At 35.5% G+C, this 27,712-nt stretch overlaps 1 protein-coding gene across 8 annotated transcripts in view; it reads left to right on the plus strand.

Moving 5' to 3' along the window:
* The window catches only part of CTNNA2 (catenin alpha 2), a 1,139,443-nt gene that overhangs the window by 1,098,487 nt on the left and 13,244 nt on the right, over window positions 1-27,712 (plus strand). For 6 of the 8 annotated variants that reach the window (XM_037741389.1, XM_017536690.1, XM_037741390.1 and 3 more), the window contains 2 exons: window positions 2,105-2,239; window positions 12,934-13,077. In XM_037741389.1, coding sequence (XP_037597317.1) covers window positions 2,105-2,239; window positions 12,934-13,077 — 279 coding nt within the window. The remainder of the gene's footprint in view (window positions 1-2,104; window positions 2,240-12,933; window positions 13,078-27,712) is intronic. The other 2 variants (XM_017536691.1, XM_017536692.1) reach the window with 1 other exon arrangement.

Here is a 27,712-nt window from a genome sequence, read left to right on the forward strand (position 1 = left end):
TTTTTTTTTTGACAGAGCCCCATAAGTATTCCTGAAAGCTCATGTAAAGCAGGGAAGAGACAACAAATTTACTTGAAAATATGCATACAAAAAAATTACCAACTAGAAAAGGCCACATTCTTTTTTTAAAAATGTTGAGGAGAGTTGGGATGTGTAAAATGACCAGAAATTGGTCACCCACCAATTTGTTAAGAAAGACTTCTTGGGAGTGAAAATGAGTGGAGTGTGAATGGCTGTTTCATTGTACTTTAAATCTCAATGGAAAAAATTTTTCTCAACCTATTTAGGCTCCTTGAGTTCAGTAAATAGGTGAAAAACACATCAAACATACACATACACTAATCCCAGGATACTAGATTTATTTTGAGATTAAGTGACAGAATATTTAAATGCTATTTAACAGTGACTCAAAATAAACAGATGAAGTTTACATCTAACCTTCTTTGTGGCATTATTGTCATTAGCTGTGAAATAACTTGCAATTTTTGATAAAGAAATCTGTCAGAAAAAAAGGTTATCAAATTCTGTACCTATTTCAATGATTTAGGAGTGATTTTTCTTGATCCTTTTTAGATGTGGATTTTAACTGCTTCAGTGTAAATAACAGAATAGAATGAGTATTACCAAGGAGTGGATTGTTACATTTATTTTGCCAGAAAATATTTTTTACAGATTTGTGATATGCATGCCATGTAAACTTTTTACGGACTGTTGCATTTTTAATTACTGCTCCATTAGATAGAACTCTGAGTTTAATTTGCTGCAAGGTATTTGTATCAAAAGCCTTGTCAGCCCTCTGGGGAGATATCATTTTAAAGTTAATTCCTTTCAGTATATGGGTCCCTGGAGTAGGATAAATATTACAGTATGTAGTACTTATAGGAAGCTAAAAAGAGTCTCTGTGGAATTCTTTTGTGATAAATGCAGCTAGTGAAAAAATACCACAATGGTAAGTGTTAGATTAAAAAATCCCTTTATTGTTTATTCAATAGATGGTTATATGTAATCACTGGCATTACAGTATTGGTAAAAGAATTTTCGTTCTTGATCTTGAGGAAAACTTAGCTCAGAGTCTTTCTCCCATCCTCTCATTCTAAATAAGACACTTCAGTTGTGGCTGTAGGTACTTATTTCATACAGTATCAAGGCCCTGGTAAGTTTACATCCTTTACAAGTGCCAAATTGTATACAGAACAATTACATGACCTGGAAGTAGCTCAAGCTGAATCTCTGATAGCAAAAGAAATCTACAGGTATCTCAACTTCTTGGTAGCCATTGGCATTGAAGCCTCAGAAATGGTTTCAGGAGTCATGTAAATGTCTCTAGAAGTGTTCAGCCAAGCTCTGTGTGTACTTGATAGACATGTACCCACTTCAATCATAATGAGAATTCAAAATTCTTAGCCAGAGTTGACTCCGGTGCATCAATTAAAGGACTCTGTTGCTACTCTTATGAATTTGTTTCAGCTAGCTTCAAATTCATTCCATCAAATCTGTTTTTCTTACAGTGGTCGTGAACCATTTCAGTCTCTCACTTAAATGCAGGTTATTATGTTGCTTAAATTTTGATAAATATGAAATTCCAAAAAGTGCAATATTCCAAAATTTTTAATAAGTGAATGATGCATTTATTAGAGAACCAAAGGAAACACATTGATTTTCTTCCTCCAACCAACTGGATTGAAACTGTCCCCTACGCTTGGCAAAGAGTGCCACACGAAGTGATCTACTTTTAGCATCCTTTGGTCCTCTGCATTAAAGTAGCATTTCCCATAGTGAGAGTTAAAGAAAACTGTAAAATATTTAGGTTTCTTTATAGTTTAAAAGGCAGCAGGTAAAAATACTCATAAACATGTATAGAACTCCCAATATGACTTTCTGGAATATCTTCAACATTCTTCTGATAAAATTTTATTAAAGCAGAGCTAACCATTCTAAACTACTGTCTGTGGCCTTTCTAAAGTGTGCTGTGAAAAAGTTAGGTTCAATGAATGTAATTAAGGAATATGACACTGAAACCTTTTCTTCCTACAGCTTTTCTGTAACAAATGTTAGAAACTGAAGAATACTTACTAATCAAGATCATTCTTTTAATGTTTTATAGTGTCCTGATTCGGCATGTAAGCAGGATTTATTAGCCTACCTTCAACGAATTGCCTTGTATTGCCATCAGCTTAATATCTGCAGCAAGGTGAAGGCGGAAGTGCAGAATCTGGGAGGAGAGCTCATTGTGTCAGGGGTAAGCTGGGACCTGGGCTTCACAATGTTAAGTTCCCACCGTTGTACTTGCACCATTCTTGGCAACAGTACTGCTACAAACACCAAACTACAGTGATTTATAGGGAGGGTCTTTTAAAAAAATAAATGTGATCACCATTATTCCAGACCTTACCATAACTCACAAAGAGCAATTTGATTTTCCAATTACCCTGTGTTTATTCTAGCCTTGTAAAATCTCCATTCTTCACAAGGAAACTAATTTCGTAGTCTGGAAACTCATTGCCAAGCTGTGACTATTATAATTATTTGGGGCTTTTGTATATTTACTCATTATAAGTCTACTTCCTTTTGTGAGTCCTAGTAATTTTCATTCTCTGTTCAGGAGCCAGCCTCTCTATGTGTGGATTGTGTTCACATGTTAGAGATGATGAAAACAATAGGAATTCATTCATCAGGTTCCAATGCATACTAGGTTATCAGTAATCCTTGAAAGCCAGAAGATGTTTGAATTTAATACAGGTTGATGTGCTGTTGCCAAAAACTAACATAATTGTCGAACACTAACAATTATATATTCTTTGCTCAATCACTCCAGTGTTTCCTTTCTCAAGAAAATATAATTATCTAGTCCATTTTTATCAAATGTATAGAAATAAGTTCAATGAATATTTCGAAGAATCACAATTTCTTGGCAAGATTTCCAAATATGTGTTGAGGTTCTTCACCTTGGCTTCTTCTCCTCCCTCAACCCCTTTCTCTCAACACAGGGTGCCATTTGTTGCAAATTATTTGCAAGTCCAGAAATGTGGCTCTGACACCTTAGTTCTTTTCCCAGTCAGACATGATACTACCATTTCAAATGAGTAATTACCAGGCACATGATATTATCAGTGTGGTGAACTCCCTTATGAAAATCTCGGTTCTTCCTGAAGCCATTTTTGGAAATTGAGAAGTTTGACTATTTGGTAAAAATATGTGGACGAATCATTCCTGAATCCAAATGTCTTGTTCCCATATTGTTTGAGTTGCAGGAAATATAGCTGGGAAAAGAACTGATCTGGCTTGCACAGAGACACCATCTGGAAAGCCTGTTTCATGCAGTCCCACCTAGAGCCCAGTAAATTGGCTATTTTGTGCCTCTTCTCAAAGCACAGTCACCTCTTTGCATTTCCAAAATGATCCTGCTTCAACATTCTTCAACAACCAAGAGCGATGTGTCCTTTCTGCCAAGCTGGTAATTACCGAGATTCTCTCTCCAAGAAGTGATCAAATCATTGCATCTTCCTTGCTGCCTTTCTTATCTTCAGCCTTGATGGTATAGTTTCCCATACCACTCAGCTTTCATGTCCATCTGTATATAGCCCCTGTGGAACTGAGTGCTTTTTGTTCAGCTTGCCTTGTCTGCTTTCATTTGTGACTTTCCAATCTTATTATTTATGTGGATGCGCAAAGCATCTTTGTGGATCTCAGACTCCACAGCCTCATCTGGGCAATTTTTCCTAGCACAGCTGCTCTCCATCATCCTCTCAGTACCCATTGTTCATCACTGCCTCCAAAGCTTCATTCCCATTGTCCTTTCCTCATTTAGATGTAGTCCAAACCATCAATGGCTTTTATCACTTGCACTGTTGGCTTTTACAGAGGTGTTTGAGATTGGGAACACCATCAAGAAGCCTATTTCCTTCTTTGAGTCTTGTTGGCAAAATTCATAAATCCTTGCATGGGAGAAGGCTTCTTTTCGAAGAATGTTGTACAACTTTATAATAATTCTGAGGCCAATGCATTATAAAAAGTTTGATATATATGCTCAGTCATGGGTCTGCTCTTGGCTTCCTCATGATTTATTCCAAGCTTGACTGCTGTTTGGTGCCACACCTACATCTGTAGTCTGCTGTCTTTGCCAATTCTGCCTCCATCTTATTCATCCTCCTTCACTGATGGCCAATGGAGAAATGTATGAATATGCTTACTATGCAAAATAGCCACAAATGACTGCTTTCAGAGCTCTGAAAGAGTCAAGAATGTGAGACCCCATACACACAAATTTTCAATGATTTTGCCAAGAAAATTACACCCATTTATTTTGTCATATGGCATGACAAAGTTGCTATCTTTCTCAGGAGAAGCCATCATAGTTTAATGTGCAATACAAAAAGAAATACTTAAATCTTTCCTTTTTCCCTGTGTGTATACACATGGGATTCAAAGCTATGGCTTTCTGAAATATACCAAACCCCCCCGGAAAGTTAGATTTGTTGGAAGTCAACCTCTCTACCAAAGCTGGACAGATTTGGACGTATTTTTCCATTTTGCCAAGAAAAATGATTTTGATGTCAAAACAGAGAGCCACGTTTTTAGTTTTATGCTGGCATGATGAACATATGTTAAACAAAATGCACAATTATGTTTTATGTCAGCGTGTTTATGTTTTATGTGATTCTATGTATACAAACTGAGAAAGGTTTCTTGTGTTGTGTCTGCTTTTGGCTTGAGAGGTGGGGACAGAAAATTCAACTGATCATGGAGGACAATGGGTATAAAACTTCTCCAGGCATTATATGGGTGAACTAGAGAAATAAGCAGTCCAGGATGTGTTTCTGTGTAAGCTCATCCACACAACTGCTCTCTAAGAAATACCATTGGTTTTCTAGCTGCAATCCGGTTTTCTTTGTCATTGGCCTAAACCCCTCTCAACAACCAAAAGGTGACATTCTTATTAAACCTCAAAGTAGAAAATGAATTTGTGAGCCAATTCAGCTTAACCTGGTTACTAAGGGAGAAATGGAAAATTTTGAAAAAGATAGAATTGTTAAAATGAAAGTAGAGAAAATTGAGTTTCAGAAGATTAAACAGTCTCCATGGCTTTATTTATTTGCTTAGTTTAATGTTTGCTTAAATTCTTAAGCCAGTTTACAGGCTTTTTGAAAACAAGGAATATTGAAAGCAGAAAGATAAGGAGGGGAAAGGAGGGGAGAAGAGAAGAGACATAAAGGAAGACGGTAGAAAAGACAAAAGAAATAGAAAGTTAAACATAACATATATCATGAATTAGTTTAATGCAAGTAATGTCAATTAAATGTTAGAGCATTATCTTACGGATCAAAGTTATGCCATATATTTGTTTTAGTATGTAAATACTATTTTGAATACAAATATGTTCCAGTGTCTGGATATGGGTAGTACCTGTATATTTAATTATCATGTTTTTGACTAATTTTTATTTGCTAGGTTTTGCAGGGTTTAATGGGTACCTTTAAAGTTAAAAATGGAATGTATATATGGATCTGAAAAAATAAAAATCATTCCTTGACCTTTAATATTGTTAGCTACCCAAAGACTTATACATTGCATATGATTCTGAATAATATAAGAAATACTAATGTGGGATTTTAAAATTATGCATACTGAATATCAAACATTCTGATAAAACTGATAAAGCCTACCTGAACTTTTTTTAAAAATTAAAATATAACAGGCTCCTCATTATAACAATGAATTCAGAACATAACAGCAATAACCCTACTTTGATCAGGAATTCAATGTTCTGGAGAGACAAGGATATAATTTATGGCCACAGATTTTAACAGATTTTATTACATAGAAATGTCTATATAATAACAAAAGTGTGGAGGTGAAGAATGCTAGTTGCTTAAGTCCTCAGGCTGAATGAATGGATTACCAATCTTTTCCTGAGAGACTGAGAAACTTGCCCTAATATGCACTTTTGACTTGTCATTTAAATATCTCTTTTCCAAATTTGAATGCCTCTCAGCTGGGTTTAGGAGAGAGATATGTCAAGGTGAGCAAATATAACTTGTGACAGTGGTAGGATTTGAATTGGTAAAGAGAAGATTGGAGACTGAAGGGTCAGTTACAGTAATTCTTATTGCCCATGTTTCACATTATTTTAAAAAATCGGACTGTAATTATGATCAACATGAATATTCATGGTATAGATAATACATTCATAAAAATATTGGAAACTGATACTGTTCAAATTAATTCTACCTGACACTGGCATGTATTCAAAGATGCATATGTGTATCCAAAACACAAACACACACAGAGCACAATTAATTTGAAATTTACCCTTACATCCTTAATAAGCCTTAGTCAAGTAGTCAGGAACTTAACAAGGTTGATAACTAGAAATTACCTGATCCAATACAAACTAGAGGAAAAAAAAATGTTGGATATATTTGCACAGTGATATATGTATGGTGGGTTGAGGTAAGAATTACATTGTATTTGAAGAGTTCTGTATTCCTTTTATTTGTAAAAAGTGCCAGCATTTTGTAATGAGATAAAACAGCCACTGAAACAAGAATTGCATCTAATTATGTAGACCTGTACATTAAGCAACCTTTTTTTGTTAATTTTTTAATATATCTTCTATTCTGTCTATAGTCAATCCTTCATGATCTCCATGGATCAAGGGGTAACAGTAATGGAAAAAATCTAAAGTGCTAGCTCTTTCAATTTGGATTTAGAATGCATGTTCACGCTTCATTTGAACAAAAGGGTATGTGTTCTAGGAATTCACAGCAGTTCAAATGAATTATATCCAGACCTTCCACGCTTAAAAGACCTTCCCTTACCTAGGAAAAGTTGAACTGTCCAAATCTAGAGAGAGTTAAGATAAAAACAAACTTCCGGTTGTAAATCTGGATGTTAGGGTTAATGGAGAAACTATGGCTAAGAAAATGAAAGGAATAGTTACCATTTACAGAATGCCAGTAGTTCTTTGCATACACTTTGCTAGTAAAATCAGTTGTTGCATGATTCCATATTTTCCCCCAAACACATTCCCCAAACTGTTGATAGTGAACCTATAACCATTTGCCTTCTGATTCCTGTATTAAGTCCTCCTTATTTACATTTATACCAGTGTGAATGGTCATTGGTTTCTGCACAACCCAAATTATGGAAACCTACAGAGGGAAATAACCTTTAAACGGTTTTTCAGTGAAAATTCATTCCCCCANTAAAAGTGACAGTTTACCAATTCAAGACTATTATTTTTGGAAGATATTGGAAATTAATAGGAATTTTAATGAGAAAAGTAAAAATTTCTTTGGATGCTGGGCATCATAGAAAGCTTTGTGTCTTTTGCCCTGCACCTGTATATGTTCTCTGAATTCAAAAGTCCTGTGCAAAGGAATCTGGTATATTTCTCCACTGTAGGAAGTGGCTCTTCAGTTACATTTTCTGTGATGGTCACTCCAAACTTACCAATATAATCTGTTACGGCCATTTAAAAAAATCAGTTATTCATTGATGGAATTAAAATAGTTGGTTATCTAACTGAATTTTTTTATGCATAGGGGGAAAAAAAAACTGTGTTCCGATGTACTCATTTTGAAATAGGAAAATAGACTGTGTTGTGGCCAAGCTAGGAAGCAGACTAAGCAAATAACTTTTTACCTTAACTGGAGACATGGATTGACCTTACTTCGATCTACTCTGGATTGATTTGATTGTTTCACGTAAACCTGTGGGCTGAGGATTGTTTCTATTTTAGTTTGAGGACATTACTGTTTGTAAGAGTAGAAGAAGTTAGTAGCTTTAAGAAGAGTATCTGTGCCCTGAGATGTCAATTCCATTACTTGTCATTCAATCCGTAAAATTCATTCCTTTGGGTCTTAGAAACTTTTTAAGTAAGTTTTGAGATGCTCTAATTAAAAGAAGAAAGGCAAATAATTGACAACTTAATTCATTATCAATTAATATCTTAGAATTCAGTTAATACTCTGACAATTATAGCCAATTAGCAGTAATATTTTGTGAAAACTTAAAAATTGGACACAAGGGAGGTTCCTGGATGAGGGGAGGTGACTGCATGTACGGATGGCCTTCTGTGTCTGTGAGTTCTGTATGTGAGAATACAACCAACCAGGGATTGAAAATATTTGGTAAAAAAATGAAAATAACAATACAGCAATAAAAATAGTGCAGATAAAACACAATATAGTACTTATATTTATATAACATTTGCATTATAATAGGTATAAGTAATCTAGAGATTACTTAAGGTATACAGGAGGATATGTATAGGTTATGTGCAAATACGATGCCATTTTGTATCAGAGACTTGAGCATCCTTGAATTCTGGTATCTGCTAGGGTCCCAGAACCAATTCCCCATAGATACCAAGGGACGACTGTATCTTAGGATATCTGTAAAACCCAGACAAACCTATTTAAGAAGTACTATTTTATAAAGCTTCCCCATAAGACATATTTTAATTTTGATTACTTGTTCATTTTTGAGAATTGTCTGATTTCATTCCAAGATTTTTTATTTAAAATAATTTTAAGATATCATTTCAAATAATGTTTCAAATAATTAATGCTTTGAGAAGTATCTTAAAAGCCACCCTATCCCCAGTTTTGAACCAGTTTTGGATGTGTAAAAGCAAATCCAGATATACCCGTTTCCTTACATTGAATCAAATAATTATGGGAAGCCATACTGTTGAGTTAAAGACTTTTATTTAGAAACAGTATCTGTAAATTGAGCCCTGTAAACACTGAATTTTTCAGCTCTAGTCAAGAAACAGGTTGTTTAGAATTGGTTACTTAAGTCCATTGTGATTTTTTTTTTTTTTTTTTTTTTTTTTTTTTTTTTTTTTTTTTTTTTTTTTTTTTTGCTTGTTTCTACTTGGGCTTTCCCCAGGAATTCATGGACTGAAGTTTGTTGAAGAAAAAAGTTGATATGTGAACAAAGTGATATACTATGAATAGGTAAAAGAGAATGGATATTAAAATCAAGCTAAAGATTATCTGGGGATTTTGTCATTGATTTTACACATCTTTCCATTACCTTAGCTGGTTAAAAATAAAGAAGATAGAATGCATAGCAAAACTGAGTCAGGATTTTTTTTATTCAGTACTGGATTTGATGACCTGTAGACAATAATATTTTTCTCAAAAAAATCAGTGTTTCCATAAGTTGTTTCTGATTTCCAATGGCAAACAATTAGAGATTCAAAGAGGTGCATTTATTTCTTGTTCACATAAGAATATTTTCTGATTCACTGAATTCAACATTTCTACTGCATCCCTACTATGTAAAAGGCACAGTGATATATTTTGGTTGAGTTGGGGAATTTAAAGTCTCTTTATCTCTCATACCAAATAATTTTCATGGAAAGGATAAATTTTTCTGTCCGGTGTTAGACTGTGTAGTCTATGTTTTTTTTTTTTTTTCCATTTAGTTTCTCAGCTCACTGAAATCGGTTTTTCAGCTAGAATACCAGAGTATCTGTTGATGGCTATCTCTGTGCACATTCATTGTTTTCTTGATTTACTATATTCTAGAAATAAAAGTGTGTTTAACTTACTGTCGTCTACATTCTGTCCCTGCAGATTATTTTGTCAAGTGCTTTTTCCAGCCTAATTTAAATCATTTATAAAATATGCCCTTGAGCCTAGCCCTTAGAAGAGAAATATGTACCACATTATGGCCCATGTATCTTACAAATAAGAAGCGTTTCCGGATGGGCAATGTGGAGTTTCTTCATTCAGATTTCTTTTACCGCATTAAAACACATTGCCTTACTCTATCTTAATAGTCATTTTCCTTCTAGACTATAAATATATTTCAAATACTTCATCCTAATTCTATTTTCTTGAAGGCAAGCTTTCTTAATTTAGATGTTTAATCTTTTCTTTTATCATCAATACTATATCTTGTTTTATTACTTCTCTCTGAATACCTTCATCTGTGCAGATGCCTTGCTGATAATGAAATTGACTGGAAATATGGCTAGATGTCCTGTCAAATTGGTACAACCTGCCTCTTGACCTCTTTCATCCATTTTCTTGGGCAAATCTCTTTTGCAACTGAGACTATCCTGGAGAAGTTATGGTCAACACCGTCTTTTAAGAACCACGCACCTTTGTCAGCCCAAATTTCTGTATGTGAGACACTACCATAAAACAAAATCAGAACATCTCTTTATCTGAAACTTCCAATTTGAATCTGCTGCTATTCACATTTATTGGAGCCTCGCTTACTGAGGTCTTTCTCTTCAATTATAACATTTTGGTCAACTTACATGAAAAAATCTTGACCATGTCTTTCATGATGAATTACATGATAAATGCATCTGCAGATTGTTCTTTTGAAACACCCATATTATTTCACCTGACTTTTCTCAAACTTTTGTGCTAAGAAGCTAAACAACTTTTTTTTAACCTCAAACAAAAATTTGAGACCAGCCTTACATCTGTATGGTCAGAATGAAATTATAACTGGGACTATAATAATGGAGTCTCTTGACTACTGAAATCTTGCAAACACTTTGTATCTTGTCTTAAAGGGCTCTTACCCATTTCTGCAATATCATGAGAAGTATGCAGCATATCTATAATTGGAATAGAGCTTAGTTTTCATGAAAAATGTCATTAGATCCTAAGATTTGGAAATTATCTGATCCTAGCTTTGCATCCTTTATCAAAGACAGTTTTATTATTTTCACTAATGTCATAACTAAAGGCATTATTATCACAAGCAGTCATGCTAAATTCACCCAAGAGGTCAGCACAGTTCACCACTCTGCATCCTTTTGATGCAGCCTAGTTTTGCATTGGGTTCCTGAAGTCATGCTCCATTTCCAAAGTGACAACAGGCAATTATAAGACATGCCAATAGACAATCTAAGTTCATTTTGTTTTATTTCAATATTTTAAAAATGTTTAACTCCATTTTTATTCTAATGTCTTAACGTTGGGAGAATTGTACCATCTGTTTGTTCAGTAGCTAAAAACTTAAGGTGTTTATTGGAAGAATGGACAATTGCATCATTAGTATTAATGACCTTTAGTTTTTTTATGAGATGATCCCAATAAGTTTCTAATACATAGTTTTTAAAAGTGAGAAATTGTGATATGACTAATTTATTTCCTACAATAGGAAAATCAGAAGTTGCCTAACTTATAAAGCCAAATGAGATTGTTATAAAAAATCAAAGATAAGCCAACTAGTCAATGGTCCAAGATGTAAAGGTGGAGAGAAAATAAAACTTCATAGGGCCATGAATTGCAAAATCTCATACAAAAAAATCTGTTAAAGATAGAATTTGAATTTAGACTTACAATTATTGAAAATAATAAATGATAAAGCAGGGAAAATATATGCCTCCTCTCATAAGTACAGAAAAAGTCAAATAGAGGAAAAACACCCTTCTTTTTATATGCAAGATTTTTTTCCTATTGACTTTAATTCTTTAGAGACATCTTTAAATGTCTCTAACATTTATTTTGAAGTGAAAAATGGACCTGATGTTGCTAGATTCATAATCAGTTTGAATTTAGTAGCTTCTGTGTTTCAAACTGCTCTCTAATCTGCCAATTTTGCTTAATTTTAAATTGCAATTATTGTAATACACTTATGTATTTAGTATGCTAAGAATGACAGGCTTAGAAATAGAATTATATTGGCTTAAAACAGAAAAGTAAATCCCAAATTAGGATTTTTGTTTATCTGTATATAGAAATAGTCTTTGGTTTTTACCCATTTGTGATGCCATAATTTGCAAGTTATTGTTTGAGTGCCTAGGTTTACTAAATATTTTTCTGTGGAAAGAGCTGGTTTCACTTTTCATGGATTCCACTAGGCAGATGAAGCCCTGACATCCATGCGGATGGTTTCAGGATGTGCCTGCTCTTCAATAGTGTCTTTTACTTTTGTTTTATCGTAATCTATAACTTTGAGTATTCTATTTTTAAACTCCTATATTTGCATTTAAAAAATACTTTAGTACTCTACATGTCATTGTCACATCTTGTCTTGTTTTCTATGAAAACTGGACTTGGTAAGTAAAGCTATGATGATAGCAGAAATCGCCCACGACAAAAATGTTTGATCAGTTGGCATCACTGGGTCATGTATCTTGATCTCTGAGAGAGGCAGTGCATTTTTTTTTATGCTTGCAGAAAACTTGCCATTTGATTTTTTCCTACAGTTTTGAAAATGGACTCCTTTTAGTTGCATTTTATATTCGATACACACAAAAAAGTCAAGATTCTCAGCAACATTTTAAATTGAAAGAATTTTATGAAAGGATTCTAAAGGTAGAAAAGGGCATTGGTTATTGGCTTATCTTTTAAATTATGCCCCTCACGCCGTCCACCCTTGGGTTAAAAGGAAGAGTCAAAAGAGTTGCAATTGTAGCAACAACAAATGTCTTAGTCTTTCAGTGATCCCAATGAAAGAGGTAAGTATCCCTTTAGTAGAGGACTATGTACAGAGGTTAGATGTGCAGAGGCCAATAAATTAAGGAAGGTCACACAGCAGGGCGATGGAACATCCAAGAAAGACATCTGGGATCCCCACATACCGTTCCAGGCTTTAAGAGCTGCAGCCCTTGCCTTCTCTCTTGGTGATCTTCAACACTTTAAATAGGGGATTCACCCCCTTTGCGCCCCACTACAGTTGTCCCTTACAATGCCTGACAAGGCAGGGTGCATCTTCATTCTCCTCCCACGTGGTTCCTTTATCTGTTCAAGAGCCACTAAGAAATCCGAATGGCCAGCCACCTTAAAGTCAAGAAATGTATATCTCTTTCAGCACCTAATTCCTTCATATAGCTCTTTTGCCCAGTTATCCATTCCCTCTTCCACTTCCCTAATCCCTTCCCAAGTAGGGTACGTTTTATTTTTCTCTTGCTCTCTCTCTCACTCTCTCTTTTCTGTATCTCTCGGAAATCAGACAGGAGTTCAGAGCACTTTCACTACCTTTTATGAGGTAGATTGTGATGTCATAGATGGGGGCAGGGCTAGTCAACTTTCTACCCACCTCCCAACCTGTGCTGAGGGAGCTCCGATCGGGAGTGGAAGCAGTGATTCCTCCATGGTGAGTAACTTGACTTTCTAATCTAATGTCTTTCATTGTAATCATTAATTCTGAAGGCAGGGGGGACTGGATTTGAGGGAAATGAAAATGTGCCCACTTAAGGCCTCTTGATATTTAGACCAACTTTGGGCAAATGACCTATTTATTCTTTATGTGGGTCAGAAATTCCACAGCACAGATATATTCTTCAATTGTGGTCTAAACTTGAGAAGTGAAAATGGTATTTTTATTTCTTGATTTCTTAGTCTTTCTTCCCATTGGGACTGAAAGTCATGGCATATGTGGAATGAATATATTCTGTAGTCTCTTTGTGAGCTTCTCTAAGGAAGGCTAGTCAGAAGGATGTATTCTTCTTTGTTTGGATGATTTCAGGGTCATGAAATATCCTTTACTGATGGTTGTCCTGAGAATCAGTGGGTCCTTCTAAAATTGAGGAAGTTAAAATGTACATGAGGATGATACACGAGGATTATCAACAACTGCTTTGGGTGTTAACAAATGAAAGCTTTCTAATGCAATGACTGAAATGTTCATTTTTTGAAAAAAGTTACAATTCCTGCAAGTTTAAGTTCACAGCCATTTCAAGGTGTCACAGCCAGATTTGCTGCCCATTTTGTTGTTGCCGTCATAAACACCGATGCTGTTGTATAGTGTCTCTTGGTAGAGGTGTGAAAAGCTGCTATTGTTTCATTTGGGTTTCTATTTATGTTACTGATTAGTTCTTTTATATGCCTTAGTATTTAGAAAGAAAAACTCAACTGGAGTGAGCACTTTTCTCCGCTTCTTTCCCTGTTCTTTCCTGGGTACCTATTAAAACTGTCAAGATGCAAGCTTTTGTATAAAAGGGTAAAGGGAGTTCACGGGGGTAGTTGACTCTTTAAGGGATATCAAAGCATGAGGGTGGCTGTTCTTAGAAGTGTTTGACCATCAGAATGTGATACCCTGTTTTTTTCATAGGGTGGGATGAAAGCATCCTGGTATGGATTATGAGTATTATAAAATATGTAAAGAGGGTGTTATTTTTTGTTTTTGTTTTTCAAAATATACATCCCTAGTTAACTAGCCATGATGAACATTTGTGTTGGAGATTGGTTTCGGTTTAAAATGAAGAGTCCGTCTGTCTCATCAACAGCTTCTTTGTTATGCATAAATCCATGATCCCCAAAGTTATACACTTTTATATTTAAAAGTACTATAGCTGATACTGCCCTCTTTTGTACCCTGGGGTTAGGGAATGGGTTTTGAAGTTATTTGATTACCTAAGTTTTCTAACCTAATAAGTGACTACATGGTAAAGGTGTCAGGCCTGATTAAAAAAAAAGGTAGGGCCATAACTGGCCAGTAGAAAGATTTTGATGACAATCACCTGCAGGCAACCTAATATTGCAATGTGGGCAATAATGCCAGTCTTACATGTTGGATTATCCCTCTCAAGTCTATGACCTGCCTTCCATTAAAAGTACTAGACTACTGAAACCCAGGTAGAAGCAAACCTTCAGTGCTAGAAAAATCTGATGTCTAATCATAGCTCAAGTTTTTAATGTCTTTTATCAACCCCTCATACAGCTGCCAGGTAAGAAATGCTCATATTTTCAAACCCTTGGGACACAATCATCTTTAAACTTCGTGAGTTAAGAACGGTTGTGTTGTGCGCTTGTGCAAATTCAGAGAGTCTATCATGGAATGCGTTGTGCATGCACTTATCTTCATGCGCATGTTTCATTTATAGTGATGTTCAGTGTTTTTTAAATCCATTGTGTATGTATTAAAAGTTTAATTTAAAAATACATACATTATGCACTAAAGGAGACAGTGAAGTGGAATGGAAGTTGCATTAATTTGGGGTCTGAACGCTTGGTATGCTAGTTCTATCTCTGTGCTTGACTTGTTAGGTAACTCAAAGTAAATTACTTAGATCTCTTGGGCCTCAGTTTTTCTCATTTGTAAAATGATGGTAGATGATCAAAAAGAGATATTCTAATGCATCCATGCTCGAAAAATCTATGGTTTTATGATATATTTTTGAAGAACTGGTTTATGGGAAAATGATTGAATAGTTGATGAAATATAGTTTTTATGTTGTACACCCAATTATTAAATCCAGAAAAAACATTCTGTTTAAATTAGGTTTTAAAATGTGCTGCCTATCTGATATAGTGCTAGTTTATGATAGATGTGCCTGAGCCATTTGTTTTAAATAGACAATATCATTTGATTAATCGACTAAATCTAAACCGCTTAGAAAGTTATATATCAATTGACATCTGAAGAGAGGCAGAATCCATGATAGGAAGCTCCATATTGATTTTGGAAGACCGATTCATGTTTTAACTCCATACCTTTGTGTTATTCTAATTATTGGGGATGTAAAAAATGTTTACTAGGTAATAGATGTAGCTGATCTCACTGGGACTTCAAAGTTTAAAATTACCTATGTAATATTGCAGGAAATCCTATGTGGTTTTGGAAGTGTTGATGAGTAGGGAATTGGTAAGTATGGAACTATGTACTATGGGGGATAAAAGAAATGTAAAGCCTTGCTCCTAAATTTGAGGAATGTGCAGCCTCTTTGGGGAGTCTATATATGTGCCAAGTACCAACTTAGAAGTGAATACATTAAGTGCCAAAAGAAATATCCCTGTGGTCTGGGTGGGCTGGATTGCACTGGGAGGGTCTCATAAAAAGCTGATACTTTTAGCTAGCTGAGAACAGAGTGGTTTAGGTTTGTGTGTTATTGTACATAAAAAGGGCAGGGAAGTGTTCCCGGTCTTCAAAACCCCAGAATTGTAAATGGAGCTGAAGATACCTTGTGTTTCAAAATCAAAATTTATTGCTTATAGTTAAACCTCATACTTTTTCTGAACACTTTTCCCATAAATTATATGCTGACTATACAAGATGAGATGTCTTTGGAAGAATTGAGGAGGCAGCAAGTGAGTGAATTGAGTAATTATAAAAATATAATCAGGCAGGAGTTTGGTCAGTTACATAAAACTCCACACGACCACTCACAGCCACAACTATGGAAGAGAAATACGTAAAAGCCAGAGGAAGGAAAGAGGAAGACTCTAGCCTGGAGATATTCTGGTATTGTGATAAAAGTAGAAAGGGATCATTATTTGGGGGTTAATCAACAACAGATTTAGAAATGTCAGATAGTGATGGAAATGTCCACCAGCTAATGAGAATCCTTGTAACTAGGATGAGTTTATGAAGCAAACAGTTTCCTTGTGCACTAAGCAAGAATAACATCAGTCTCTCCACCCTTTAATCGTCAGTGTTGACAAGGTTTTAACACTAAGTTAAACTAAACATCATTATGCAAGTCTCCTTCCCATATACTCTTGGAAATAGGTTATTGATTTGGGCATGTTTTATTTACATTGACAAAGAACACTTACATTTGAAAGCCTCTCTGTTGCTGTAGATTCACAGATGATTTGCGGTGCGTATTTTGCCTCACTTAGGGAAAACTGTTTTTATATTTCTTGCCATTCAAGTCTCTTCCAAGTTATTACCTTGGCCATTCTAAAAGACTGGAATTCCACGAATAAAACGGCTCTGTCATATAGCCCTTTTACTAGATTCTAAGGACTTAGTAAATAAGCAAGACTCTGTTTTAGATCATCCAGTGACATGACTTCTAATTTTCTATTGTGACATCAGAATTAGCTTCTAGAATTTGTTTTCTCAGGAAATCACTTTCAAAGGCTAAATTTTTCTGTTTGGGGATGGTGAAGTAGTATGATCAAAGGCAGTTTAACAAAGCAAGAACTACTCTCCTAGCACTGGTTTCTTTGAAAAAGAAAAATGTTCAAGTAGAGGTTAGATTTTGTGGAACAAAATTTAAAAATTGAGGGATACTAAGATTATGTTTGTTTGAACAGAACAATGATGAGGATGACCACTGTTCCCCTTTCTTCCTCCTAGGTGTCTTTAGAGGTCATTTTAGAAGTAAAGCATCAGTCAGAGCTATAATTCAGCAAATTCATTGATTATGTAATATGGGATATTCCCTATTCCATTTAGGAGGGATTCACAGAATTAGCATGGAAAACACATGAACTAGTAACTATGATTATAATAATCACTTTAAAAGAAATACATATTATGACCATTTTTGTAGAAAAGGATAAAGAGGTAGTAATTTTTTTTTTGAGCCTTCATGCATAACTGAATAGGAGTTTTCCAAATGGAAAGAAAGAGACAGAGGAATATCTCGGAAAAGAAACAGCATCCATAGCACTGAGGGTATATAAGTATTCCAGACTGACTGGACTGGAAAATGTCAGAGAGAGATGGAAAGATGGAGAAAAATAAAATATGTGAGGTTAGTGCTGGATATCAAAGAAATTCTTCTGACCCATGCTGATTTTAATGAGTAGTATTGAAAATGATCAGCATTATCTCCATGCCAGCTCAGCAAGGGGTTTGAGGGAGACTTAAAATGCAGGATCCTGGGCCATGTTATAAACTTCTCGAATCAGGAACAGTAGGGAGTAGGTTCTTGGAGTCTGTAATTAACTACCCCATCCCACTCCCCAACACATACCAGGTGATTCATTTTCACACCAACCTTTTAGAATCCCTGCAAGGCAACAGAATTGACTCATTCTGTTTCTATGTTCTTGGAAGCAGTTTCAAAATAAAGTATCATATTATTAAAAGATTTGGGGAAAATAGGAGTTAAGGGCAATATAAGAATATTCTAAAGAAAATTGGCTTAAATTGTGGTTAAGCATGAGAAATAACTAAGACAGATGGTTATTAAATGTAAATAATCAGTGATGCTATTAAATCTCCTTGAAAGTGGGACATGAAACTGTAAACATCCAAGAGACCATCCTTCAGTTTTCTTTGTCATATTACAATACAAAGAGTTGTTAGTGAAGACTGAAGCTAAGTGGTTCTACATCTTCCAAGTTGTGCAGAGATAAGAGATACGGGCAACAGCCCAGAGTAAGTAACATTTGTTTTGGATGGTATTCTTTGGTAGGGCCATTTGACTCCTTTATTAAGTGAACTTCCTTGGGGGAAAAAAAAAGTGTATATTAGCATTCTCATCATAACTGGAAGAACCAAGCTTTCACACCCATGCAGTATATGACCTATGTGGTCTGTGTTGAAAATATTAATTACAGAACTATTTGTTTAAATCAATAGTCACTTACATGTGCTAAATTCTTTATCTGTGGTTTTTTTTTTCCCCCATGAACAACAGCTGTTATCCTACACCCATCAATCTGTATAGAAAGTTAGAGAAGTGGTAAAAGACATAAGGAGAAGGAGATACTAGAAAAGAATGTTACATTTTACTGAGACATGAAAATGAGCCCTGGTCAAGAATAAAGTGAGCCTCCGTTCACAGCAACAAGGATTTATTCTAATTTATCCCCCTAGTTGCTTTGCATACAGCATTTCATTTCCAGATCACCAGAATCTTCTGTATTTTTTAAATTTGTGAATAGCTTTGTTTGGAAGTCAAAAAATAGGGGGAACCCTATTTTTATTTGTTTTGTACGGTTAATTTCACTGTCTTCTCTTGGTATAGATAAGGTCACTGTCTAGAATCAGCGGACTGGTAGGAAGCAGTGCCTGCCATTAACTGAACAAATTAATGTTGACCTAAAGATTGTATATATAGATATCTCTTACGGTAAAAAAATATATTTTTAGTTCTTCCAGATATTTCTTGCCAATGATCTGTGGCTCTGTCATTGCCCTTCTTACACTAACTAAAGCAAATACAAACTTGGGTGGTTCTAAAAAGATATTCCAGGCAAAATTATTTACCTCAAGGCCTACTCATTTACCTAAATAAATGCCAAGCACAGCACAGCGACAGCTATGTGGTTTGATTGTTGTATATCTGAAGAATAAGTTAGAGAATACTATACTCTCTTAAATAATGTTAAAATTGTAAGAAACATATTGCTATTAGGTGTGAATTAGGAAACCAACGCTGTCCTTTATAATTGATGAAACTTTTAGTAACATGCTTAATCTCCATGGACTTTTGCTTTTTATTAGGATAGTGATAGCTACTCAGAGGGACAGATTCCCATGGTAAATACCAAAATATCAACAATTATATTAAGATATATTAATATACTAAAGGATTAGTGTATGCCAGGCATTGTATGAAGCATTTAAAATGCACCATGAAATAAATGTTTTTTCAGTTGTGTTCTGGAGGCGACGCTATCATCCCCATTGAAAATATTAGAATCATGAGGTTCAGAGGATTTCAGTTAACTTCCTGAAGGTCACAAAGTCAGTGCCTGGTACACGGTAGTGCTTCGGGAAGACTTCTTTGATATTCTCCAACAGCATGGTGTATTCTCTGTCACTTCATGTATGACACTTTAAGGTCATTATATTTCTCTCAACTAGTCTGTAAGCTACTTATACTAGGGAAGATGTTTAAATGTTCATTTTTTTCCCTGGTTCCCTGCATAATGAACACATAATCCATGCCTAACACATTAGCTTCTTTACCATCCCTTCCTCCACTGTAGTGAATTATCAGACCCAAAAAAATCCTAATAATTGATTCTGAAGTCTGTCAGTCATTCATACTTTCATTCATTTATTTCTACTCGAAAGCACCTGACTTCAAATGCTAGATTTCAAATGCATTGTTTACCTAAGATGTGGAGCCAAAAATCAAATAATTAAATGCAGTTATTTTTCTAGTTAACTTAATTTCTTTATTATTTACTCTGTTGAATTTTCTTATATATTATATGAACGCTTTTTAATAATTTAACCTGATTTTTAAAAAAGATGCCATGGAAAGCTACAGATTTTTTTTTTCCAAAAAGCTGAATGGATCAAATTAGTAATTTATTGTGAAAATAAATTTAAAAGTAACATAGTTGGTTTCATATGCCCCCTTATGCAAAGGTTATGACATGTAAATTGTTAAATAATTATATTTAAATGTGAAATATTTTTAAAGTACTAAAATATGAAATATTTTTGTCTACTAAATTTTTAATGCCCACTATTAGTATTAAAAATTTGTATATAGACTTATCATTTGCAGTTGAATCTAAATTAAAACATGTAAAAAACAATGATAAAATAGAGAGTTATTTCTATTTCACATGGAATAGGTCTGTCTGTAGTTCAGGGACAGTAGAATAAACACAGAATCATCAATGACTTTGACACCTCCTAACTATATGGCCCATCTATTTTCAAGTTCATCTTTTGACCCAAGATAACTGCTAGTGTTCCATCTTTCCATTTTTCATGTAAAATGAAGAGGTGAGAGGGTTAAACCAGGTGCTATATTAGTACCTAATATAATATAGGGTTCCTAGAAGAATCCACCCCTCTTCCCTTCTCCAATTTCCACTTTCATCTCCATGTGTGTATGGCTTGCTGCAAGACAGACTGGTAAACACAATGTTTTAGATAGGCACATTCCTGCCCTGATTAAAATTTAGATGCCAAATAAAGAGAAGAGCAAATGAATATCAGATAAGCAACCAAGACAGGATGTTAAGAATAAAGACGAAATTACCCTGATAAGATTCGATTCGAAGTAAGCAAGAATTTGGAGAATGGAAATAAAAACCTATTCTTTGTAGTTTTTTTGAAACTTGAAAGTCAAATTTAGTTGTTCTGCAAATAGTTTAAAAAGGCTTCTTTCTATGTTTTTGAGGGAATTAAGATAGGTGACTCTTGTCTACAGGATGCCAGCTTTTCTGGGAGGTGGAGGGCTTTCCCAGTAGCCTTCCTTTGCTGAGTTATACTGGCAGAGAGAAGCTGCCAATGAAGGCTTTGAGTAACGCAATGAACCCCCTCTTATGAGGAATCTGAAAAGCACTGGGAAGAGGTAGGCTTCGGTAGCAGTTCTTACAAGTGTACGCCCTCCATTAAGTGGAACAAAGCTGGCTGTATGACCTGGGCAAGTTGCCTTACCTCTCTGAGCCCCATTTTCTCAGCTGTAAATTGAGAATGATACTAGTATCTACTTCATTGAGTTATTATTAGGATTAATGGTATTGATGTGCACCATACATTTAGCACAGGGTCCAGAATGTGGGCGTACTAACAAATGAGTACGTATTTTTTGTTACCTTCTCTCCTCACAAAAGACTATATCGTCTTTTGGATAATGTTGATGCCCTCTTATTCTTCTTACATCATGTCTACCCCAAGCAAGGTGCTGGACATAACAGCAGTGAGCAACCCAGCCAAGGTCTCCGCTGTCATCAAGATTGCATTCTTTTGTCATTGGGAGTCCTAGAGGAATCACAGAGAGGGGATAGTTGAAAATACAGAAAGGAATGACCTCAAAAGAAGTGAAATAGTGATTGTAACATTTTACTCTGTAAATGAATCACATAGCCAATCAAAATGGAGATTCCTGAAATCCACAGTTCTGAAACGTGGCTCTGAGAAGGGATCAGGAATTGAGATTCCTAAATGTTCCTGGTTGCAGATGATTATTGTCTCACACTTGTAAAAACACTAGTCTAGGAAATGGTGGAAAGAGAAACTTGTAGACTATAGTGAGAGCTTCTCAGGACAGTTTAATATCTTTCCTAGGAAAACTGGGTTTGCTTCTTTCAGCTGGTTCGGTCTAGCCTAGTTTGGATAATTCTTTCCCATAGGGAGCTTGTTGTAGGAAGTTTAAGAACTTCTTTGGCTCTTCCCAAAAGATGCCTGTAGTAACTTCTCTTCTCTAGTAGTGATAATCGCAAACATCTCCAAACATTGCTGAATGTATTCTGGAGTGGGTGGCAAAATTCACCCCTAGATGGAGAACCATAGGACTAGGTGAAATCTTGACCTTTCACCTTGGATATACATACTGCTTTACATAGAGCCGTTCACTTCTTCCCTCTGGAAGAGTAGAAGATGGCAGATAAGATAGTTCTAGATTTATCTGCCAATCTCATTTCCAGCCTGGTGTCTGGGGGTGGAGGTGCACTTTTCTAAAAGCAAGAATCCTGAGAAACCATCACAGTCATCCTCTAGACATAACCTTCTTACAAAGGTCCCCATCTACCTCTTTTCCTGGTTATTCCCAAATCCTCCTGTCTTAGCGATGTATATATTTCTATTCCCCAAAGCAAGTAAGGGTTCCAGTGAAAATGTTTCAAATAAAAGTTTAAATAAGGTAAAATGGCATTCATTTCTTACTTTTTACAAACAAGAGTATTGAAGTTAAAACAATTGTTTTCATAGCACTTTAGAAAACCCTTTTCAAATATCATCACACATTTACCTTGTTTCTCTGTACATTTTAAAATTTTTACACAGTGATAAAATCAGTAACTACATTTTAAAAAATAAGAAAAAACTAAGGTGATAGTTAAAATAATATTTTTAATACTGTTAACGAACATCACGTTAAGGGTCCCCTTGAAATTCAAATTGTTTGTGTTTTTTCAATATATATGATGATAACTCATCAATGCTGAAATTAGTGCTAGGTGAGCCCTTAAAACCAAGCAAGTTGTAGTTAGAAACTGAAGATATTGCATGACTTAGTATTCTTTTTTTTTGAGACGGAGTTTCACTCTTGTTACCCAGGCTGGAGTGCAATGGCGATCTCGGCTCACCGCAACCTCCGCCTCCTGGGTTCAGGCAATTCTCCTGCCTCAACCTCCTGAGTAGCTGGGATTACAGTCATGCGCCACCATGCCCAGCTAATGTTTTGTATTTTTAGTAGAGAAGGGGTTTCACCGTGTTGACCAGGATGGTCTCGAGCTCTTGACCTCGTGATCCACCCGCCTCGGCCTCCCAAAGTGCTGAGATTACAGGCTTAAGCCACCGCGCCCGGCAGTAGTATTCATTTTTTAAAGGAAATTTGGAGAATTGTAATAGGCGGTGACTCCAGATATAACAGAAAACATGCTTTCTTTCAAAGATATACCTGTAGTATATTTGAAGAATTTTTCCTGGCACTTTTTAATGTATCAGGTAAAGGAATAATGAGGCAAACTTTACATCTTGTAATAGATATGGAGGTGATTTAACTTTGTTAAAAGCTAGATTCACAGGGACTCTAAGACAGCAGTTGTGCCATGAGGAAACTTTCATCTTAATAGTAAGCATGATTTTTATTAGGTATAAGATACTGTATCATACCATTTCCAACCTTTAATGTTTACCTTTGTTCCTTGGTTAAAAGTTGTGATCTTATTGGAAGTTAAAGGTAGTATTTTTTTTCAAAGAAGTTTTCCAATTTCATGAACTTGAGGCTTTCTTTCAAAGACACCACTAATATTTTTTGATTTTTTTTTTTTTAGCAATACTATTACGCATTTCCAGTCCTCTGAGGATTCTGTTTCCTTTAATCTGTTGTTTTGAAAGTTTCTTGAATAACTCAGCCTCTTTGCAAGGGAACAGACAATATGTTGTCTATCCATGGAAGCTCTTTGTTGGACCAAAGAGATGGTATTTCCAGTTTTAGATTGAAGGGAACCCTTTGGTGCTTCTGCTTAACAGACTAGAACTTTCCAAATTAGGCCAATCCCTGGCAGGCACCTATATGGAGAAGTATCCTGGCTTATTAGAAGAACCACCTTAAATGCCCTTTATTTCATCTTTTATTTAAAGGCAGCTGGAACTGTGGTATATTGATAAATGCGCTATACCTGAGAATAGTGATGCGCTTGACTCCCTGATAATTGTCTATTAGCCAGCAAGTTCTTCCTCCCTAAGCCTCAGTTTTCTATCTGTAGAATGTGCCTAAAGTGATGTAGCACTTTTCTTTGGTGAGAATAAAGTTACAGTAGCATATAGGAAAGATCTAATTGGCTGGGAAGTTTAATATGTTTTGAATCTGGAAAAAAAAGTGAAGTATATACCAATAGACAAGTACTAATAAACTTTTATTGATTATTAAATTGATGCATAAGACTAGCCGACTTATAAATAACTGATATTCAGGGCAGCCTGCCCTGAGCAAACAAGATAATCCTTCACAGAGCAGACCATTCATAATCCCCATATGTACTGCGAATCCCTGTATGGTTTATGTGGTTCTAGCCTTAGTGAAGTACATAGCAGTAAAGGGGCAAGAAGGTACTTATTCATAAAGAGCCAGAAATCTAGCCATGGCAGCATGACCACACACACACACAGTCTTTGGGGACAAAGCAGTAAATAAGTAATGATTTGATTCCAGAATGAATGGCAACCAGAATTGAGGTGGAATCACCAAGGACAGGCTCATCAGTAAGCTGACAGCTCCTATTGTAAAAGTGGTCTACCTTCATTTTTTGGTTGGATTTCTTCTTCTTTTTGTGCTATACTCAAGGGCCCCAATAGCATGTTTCCTGTGTTCTATTTCTTTCATAAACTGTATTTTCTGACCATGCTCTGCGATTAGAAAACAATAAGATTGTTACTAGGCTATCCCACCAGTACTTCAGGTGGAAGGAGGTAATTTCTTTTAGGAGTACTTTGCTCTTGTTTTGCTAGCGCTTATTATGCTCTCATGCTGTGCTGGTCATCTGTTGGAATACCTTCTCCTGTGGAGCCAAGTCCCTGGGCCTGAGGCACCAAGGAGTTCTAATAAATGAAGATCCCAAAAGAATTTCCCAAAGGCACCCAGAGGTGATGTAATAATCTTTTATAGTCACAGACTTCTCTAAAATTTAAAAAGTATTTTCTCACTTGGACCTCAGAATAACTCGCAAAAGTATATTGTTATTAACCCCCTTTCACAGCTGAAAAAATAGAAAGAGACTACAGGAGTGTCCAAACTTTCACAGTCAGTAACTGGGACAGCTAAGACTTAGAGCCAGTTTCTCTAATATATTGTCTTGTGCTTTGTGCATTTGTAAGGATGGTGCTGGTATCTCTGTGCTCTGTAGACTAGTGGCTGAACAAGAACTGCAGGGAATAGCATGTTTTAGATGATATAGGTGATAACAGGTAATATGTATTAGGTTCTTACAAATTATATTATCAGCCTCACATCATTTCATGGTGTGTGCTGCATGACAGATTAAAAGATTATGTTGTAAGATTTTTTAAATACATTTTTAAAATACAGTACTTTTTTGATAAATAAGTGGTATGTAATGTCTAGGGATAAGGAGAATTACTTGTATTTAATCAAGTTTTCTGTGAACATGTAGACAGCTTTTTTGGTTTCTGGCAAGAAAATGAGAAAGTAGAAGATGATCTTTGCTATTTGATTAATTCGTATCTCGGGTGAATCATAATTGCAAGATTAGAAGTTTGTGCAACTTTTATTCTCTTACGGCTTACGGAAGTTCACTTCATTACTGCTTAGTCACATGACTCATGCTTGTGAACAGTTGAAACACATCATAAGGCATGTTTACCGCCCCCCCCCCCAAAATGGCATCAGTAGCCCGGAATAAAGAGTTAGAGCAGAAAAAGCCTACGGTAGATCTGCCTAGTCAAAGAAGATGGCATGTTCTACCTGATATGAATTTTATGATCCCTCAAGTTGACCAAAACAACTTAACTTTTCTCTATATCTGCTTTCTTACATATAAAGCAGAAATGATAGTATTCAACTTGTACATTTTATGAAGATTAGAGGCACCAGCACTATACCTAGCAAACATATAACTCTGTGCCTCTTAGATGCTGGTGCTATTAATGAAAGAGATGCTTTCAAAAGAAATCTCAGTATTTTATTAACAGGAAAAATTAAACACAAATGATTAAATTGCGGCTGTTTTTTGAGCAAAGACTGATCTTGAAATGCTAACATGCAAGATATAGTAAGAGGAAGAGGATGTGGATTTGTATTGCAATTTGGCTAAAGTTTAGTTTCTCTTTTATTTCTACAAATTCCACTCTCCTGACAATCCGATGCATTTGGAAGAATAAATAGGAAGAAAGAATGGACACTGTACTAGGCATTGTGCCCTAGCTTTGTGTCTTTGGACAAGCCTTTTCATGTTCTATTTCCTCATTACAATTCTTCAACAACATCCTGGCAAATATTTATGGAGGATCCATATACCAAGCACTGTTTTAGGTGTTTGGGATATAGTGAGAGGTGAGGAACAAGAAACATAAAAATATGAGTATATAAAATTATTAAAATAGAGACAGAATAGCAAATGAAGGCATGGGGATGGAAATGGAGTTGCAATTTGAAAAGTATGGCTTGGGTAGTTTTCACCAAGATGCTATTTGAATAAAAATCAGATGTATGTGAGGAAGCAAGCATTTACAGGTATCTTGGGTGGGGAAGAGTTTTTTAGGCAGAAGAAATAATAACTGTTATGGCCTTGCATTGCGAGTATGACTGGTCTTTCTGAACAGTAAACAAGAAACCAATACTTAGGAGCTGAGTTAATGAGATCAAAATCAGAAGTATTGCGTCACATAGGAAGAGCATTTTGATAGCTTTAGATTTAACTCAGACTGTGATTGGGAAGCCACTGAAGGTTGTTGATAAGTGACATGATTTGAGTTCACGTAACAGGATCATTCTGGCTTCCATTTGAGAATAAACAGAGTAAAGGGTGAGAAGCAAGCAAATTAGTTAGGGGAAGCTTTCACAACAAGCCAGTAACAGGTCCTGACAAGTTGGGCAAGTGGATAAGAGTGGAGAAGATAAGAAGAGATCGAGGAATAGATATGTTTTGAAGATGTTGCTGACAGGACATGGTGGCAGATTTAAATGTTGACTTAGAGAAAACAGGTGCAGCCTAAGATTCTGGGTATTTAACCAGGGCAGTAGGAAGAATTGTGTTGCCAATAACTGACATGAAGAGGACTGCCAGTGGATCAGGTTGGGGCAAGGGTGGAGTTAATCATAGAGCTCTCACTGTCTCTGGCAGGTTGGGAACAGTCCACAACACAAGGTTTGCAGAGGCTTAGATCATTCTCTGCATGTCAGGGTATTGTCTGAAGATAAGTCTTACAAAAACCTGAAGTGTAATTTAGATGGAAGATCATAGAAGGGTGACAACTCATTGTTATAAGTATTAATAGAAAACCTCTGCTTGCATCTGTGATCGTGTACACAGTAATCATTTGAAAATTACTTGAATGTGTATTAATGTTAATGGTGGATTTACAGCTCACAAAGGAAAAAGCAGTGACCAGGAAGAAAGAAAATGATTAGGACTGCATTTTTTTGGTGTCTACTCAAAAAATGTTTTAAAGTAGAAAAAAAAATGGGTTCAATTATTAAAAACTCATGCATCAACTGCTCAAATTTAAAACTAATTTAATTTAAATTACTGAGTTTTAAACTATTGTACTGAAGACGATGACCTCTTATGAGCCCTTAAATGATGATAGCATTTTTTCTTGTCTTAATTCTAATTTCTGTAATGAAAAAAGTTGAAATATTAGGTTAACGTAGTGAATTATTTTATATAGCTATGTATATGTCTAACATCTCACTTCAGTTTTCAGTGCTATAGTTATCATTCTTTATGAATTATGTGAGGAGAAATTATAGAGGTAGAAGTGATATTAATATATTAATTGGAGCAATAATTGCACAGGTGACATGAGTCAAATCATAGCCCTCTCCTGTGCAGTCCTATATAGTTAGAAGGCCCATACTGGATATGGTAAATGGCTTCGCCTTGATTGCTAACTAACTGTCATCAATTGCTAGTGTTTGACTGAGCTGTGTGTTGAGAAGAAGGTTGAGACCATGGCT

This window comes from Cebus imitator, unplaced genomic scaffold (genome assembly GCF_001604975.1).
Source record: "Cebus imitator isolate Cc_AM_T3 unplaced genomic scaffold, Cebus_imitator-1.0 Scaffold100, whole genome shotgun sequence".
NCBI classification, from domain to species: domain Eukaryota; kingdom Metazoa; phylum Chordata; class Mammalia; order Primates; family Cebidae; genus Cebus; species Cebus imitator.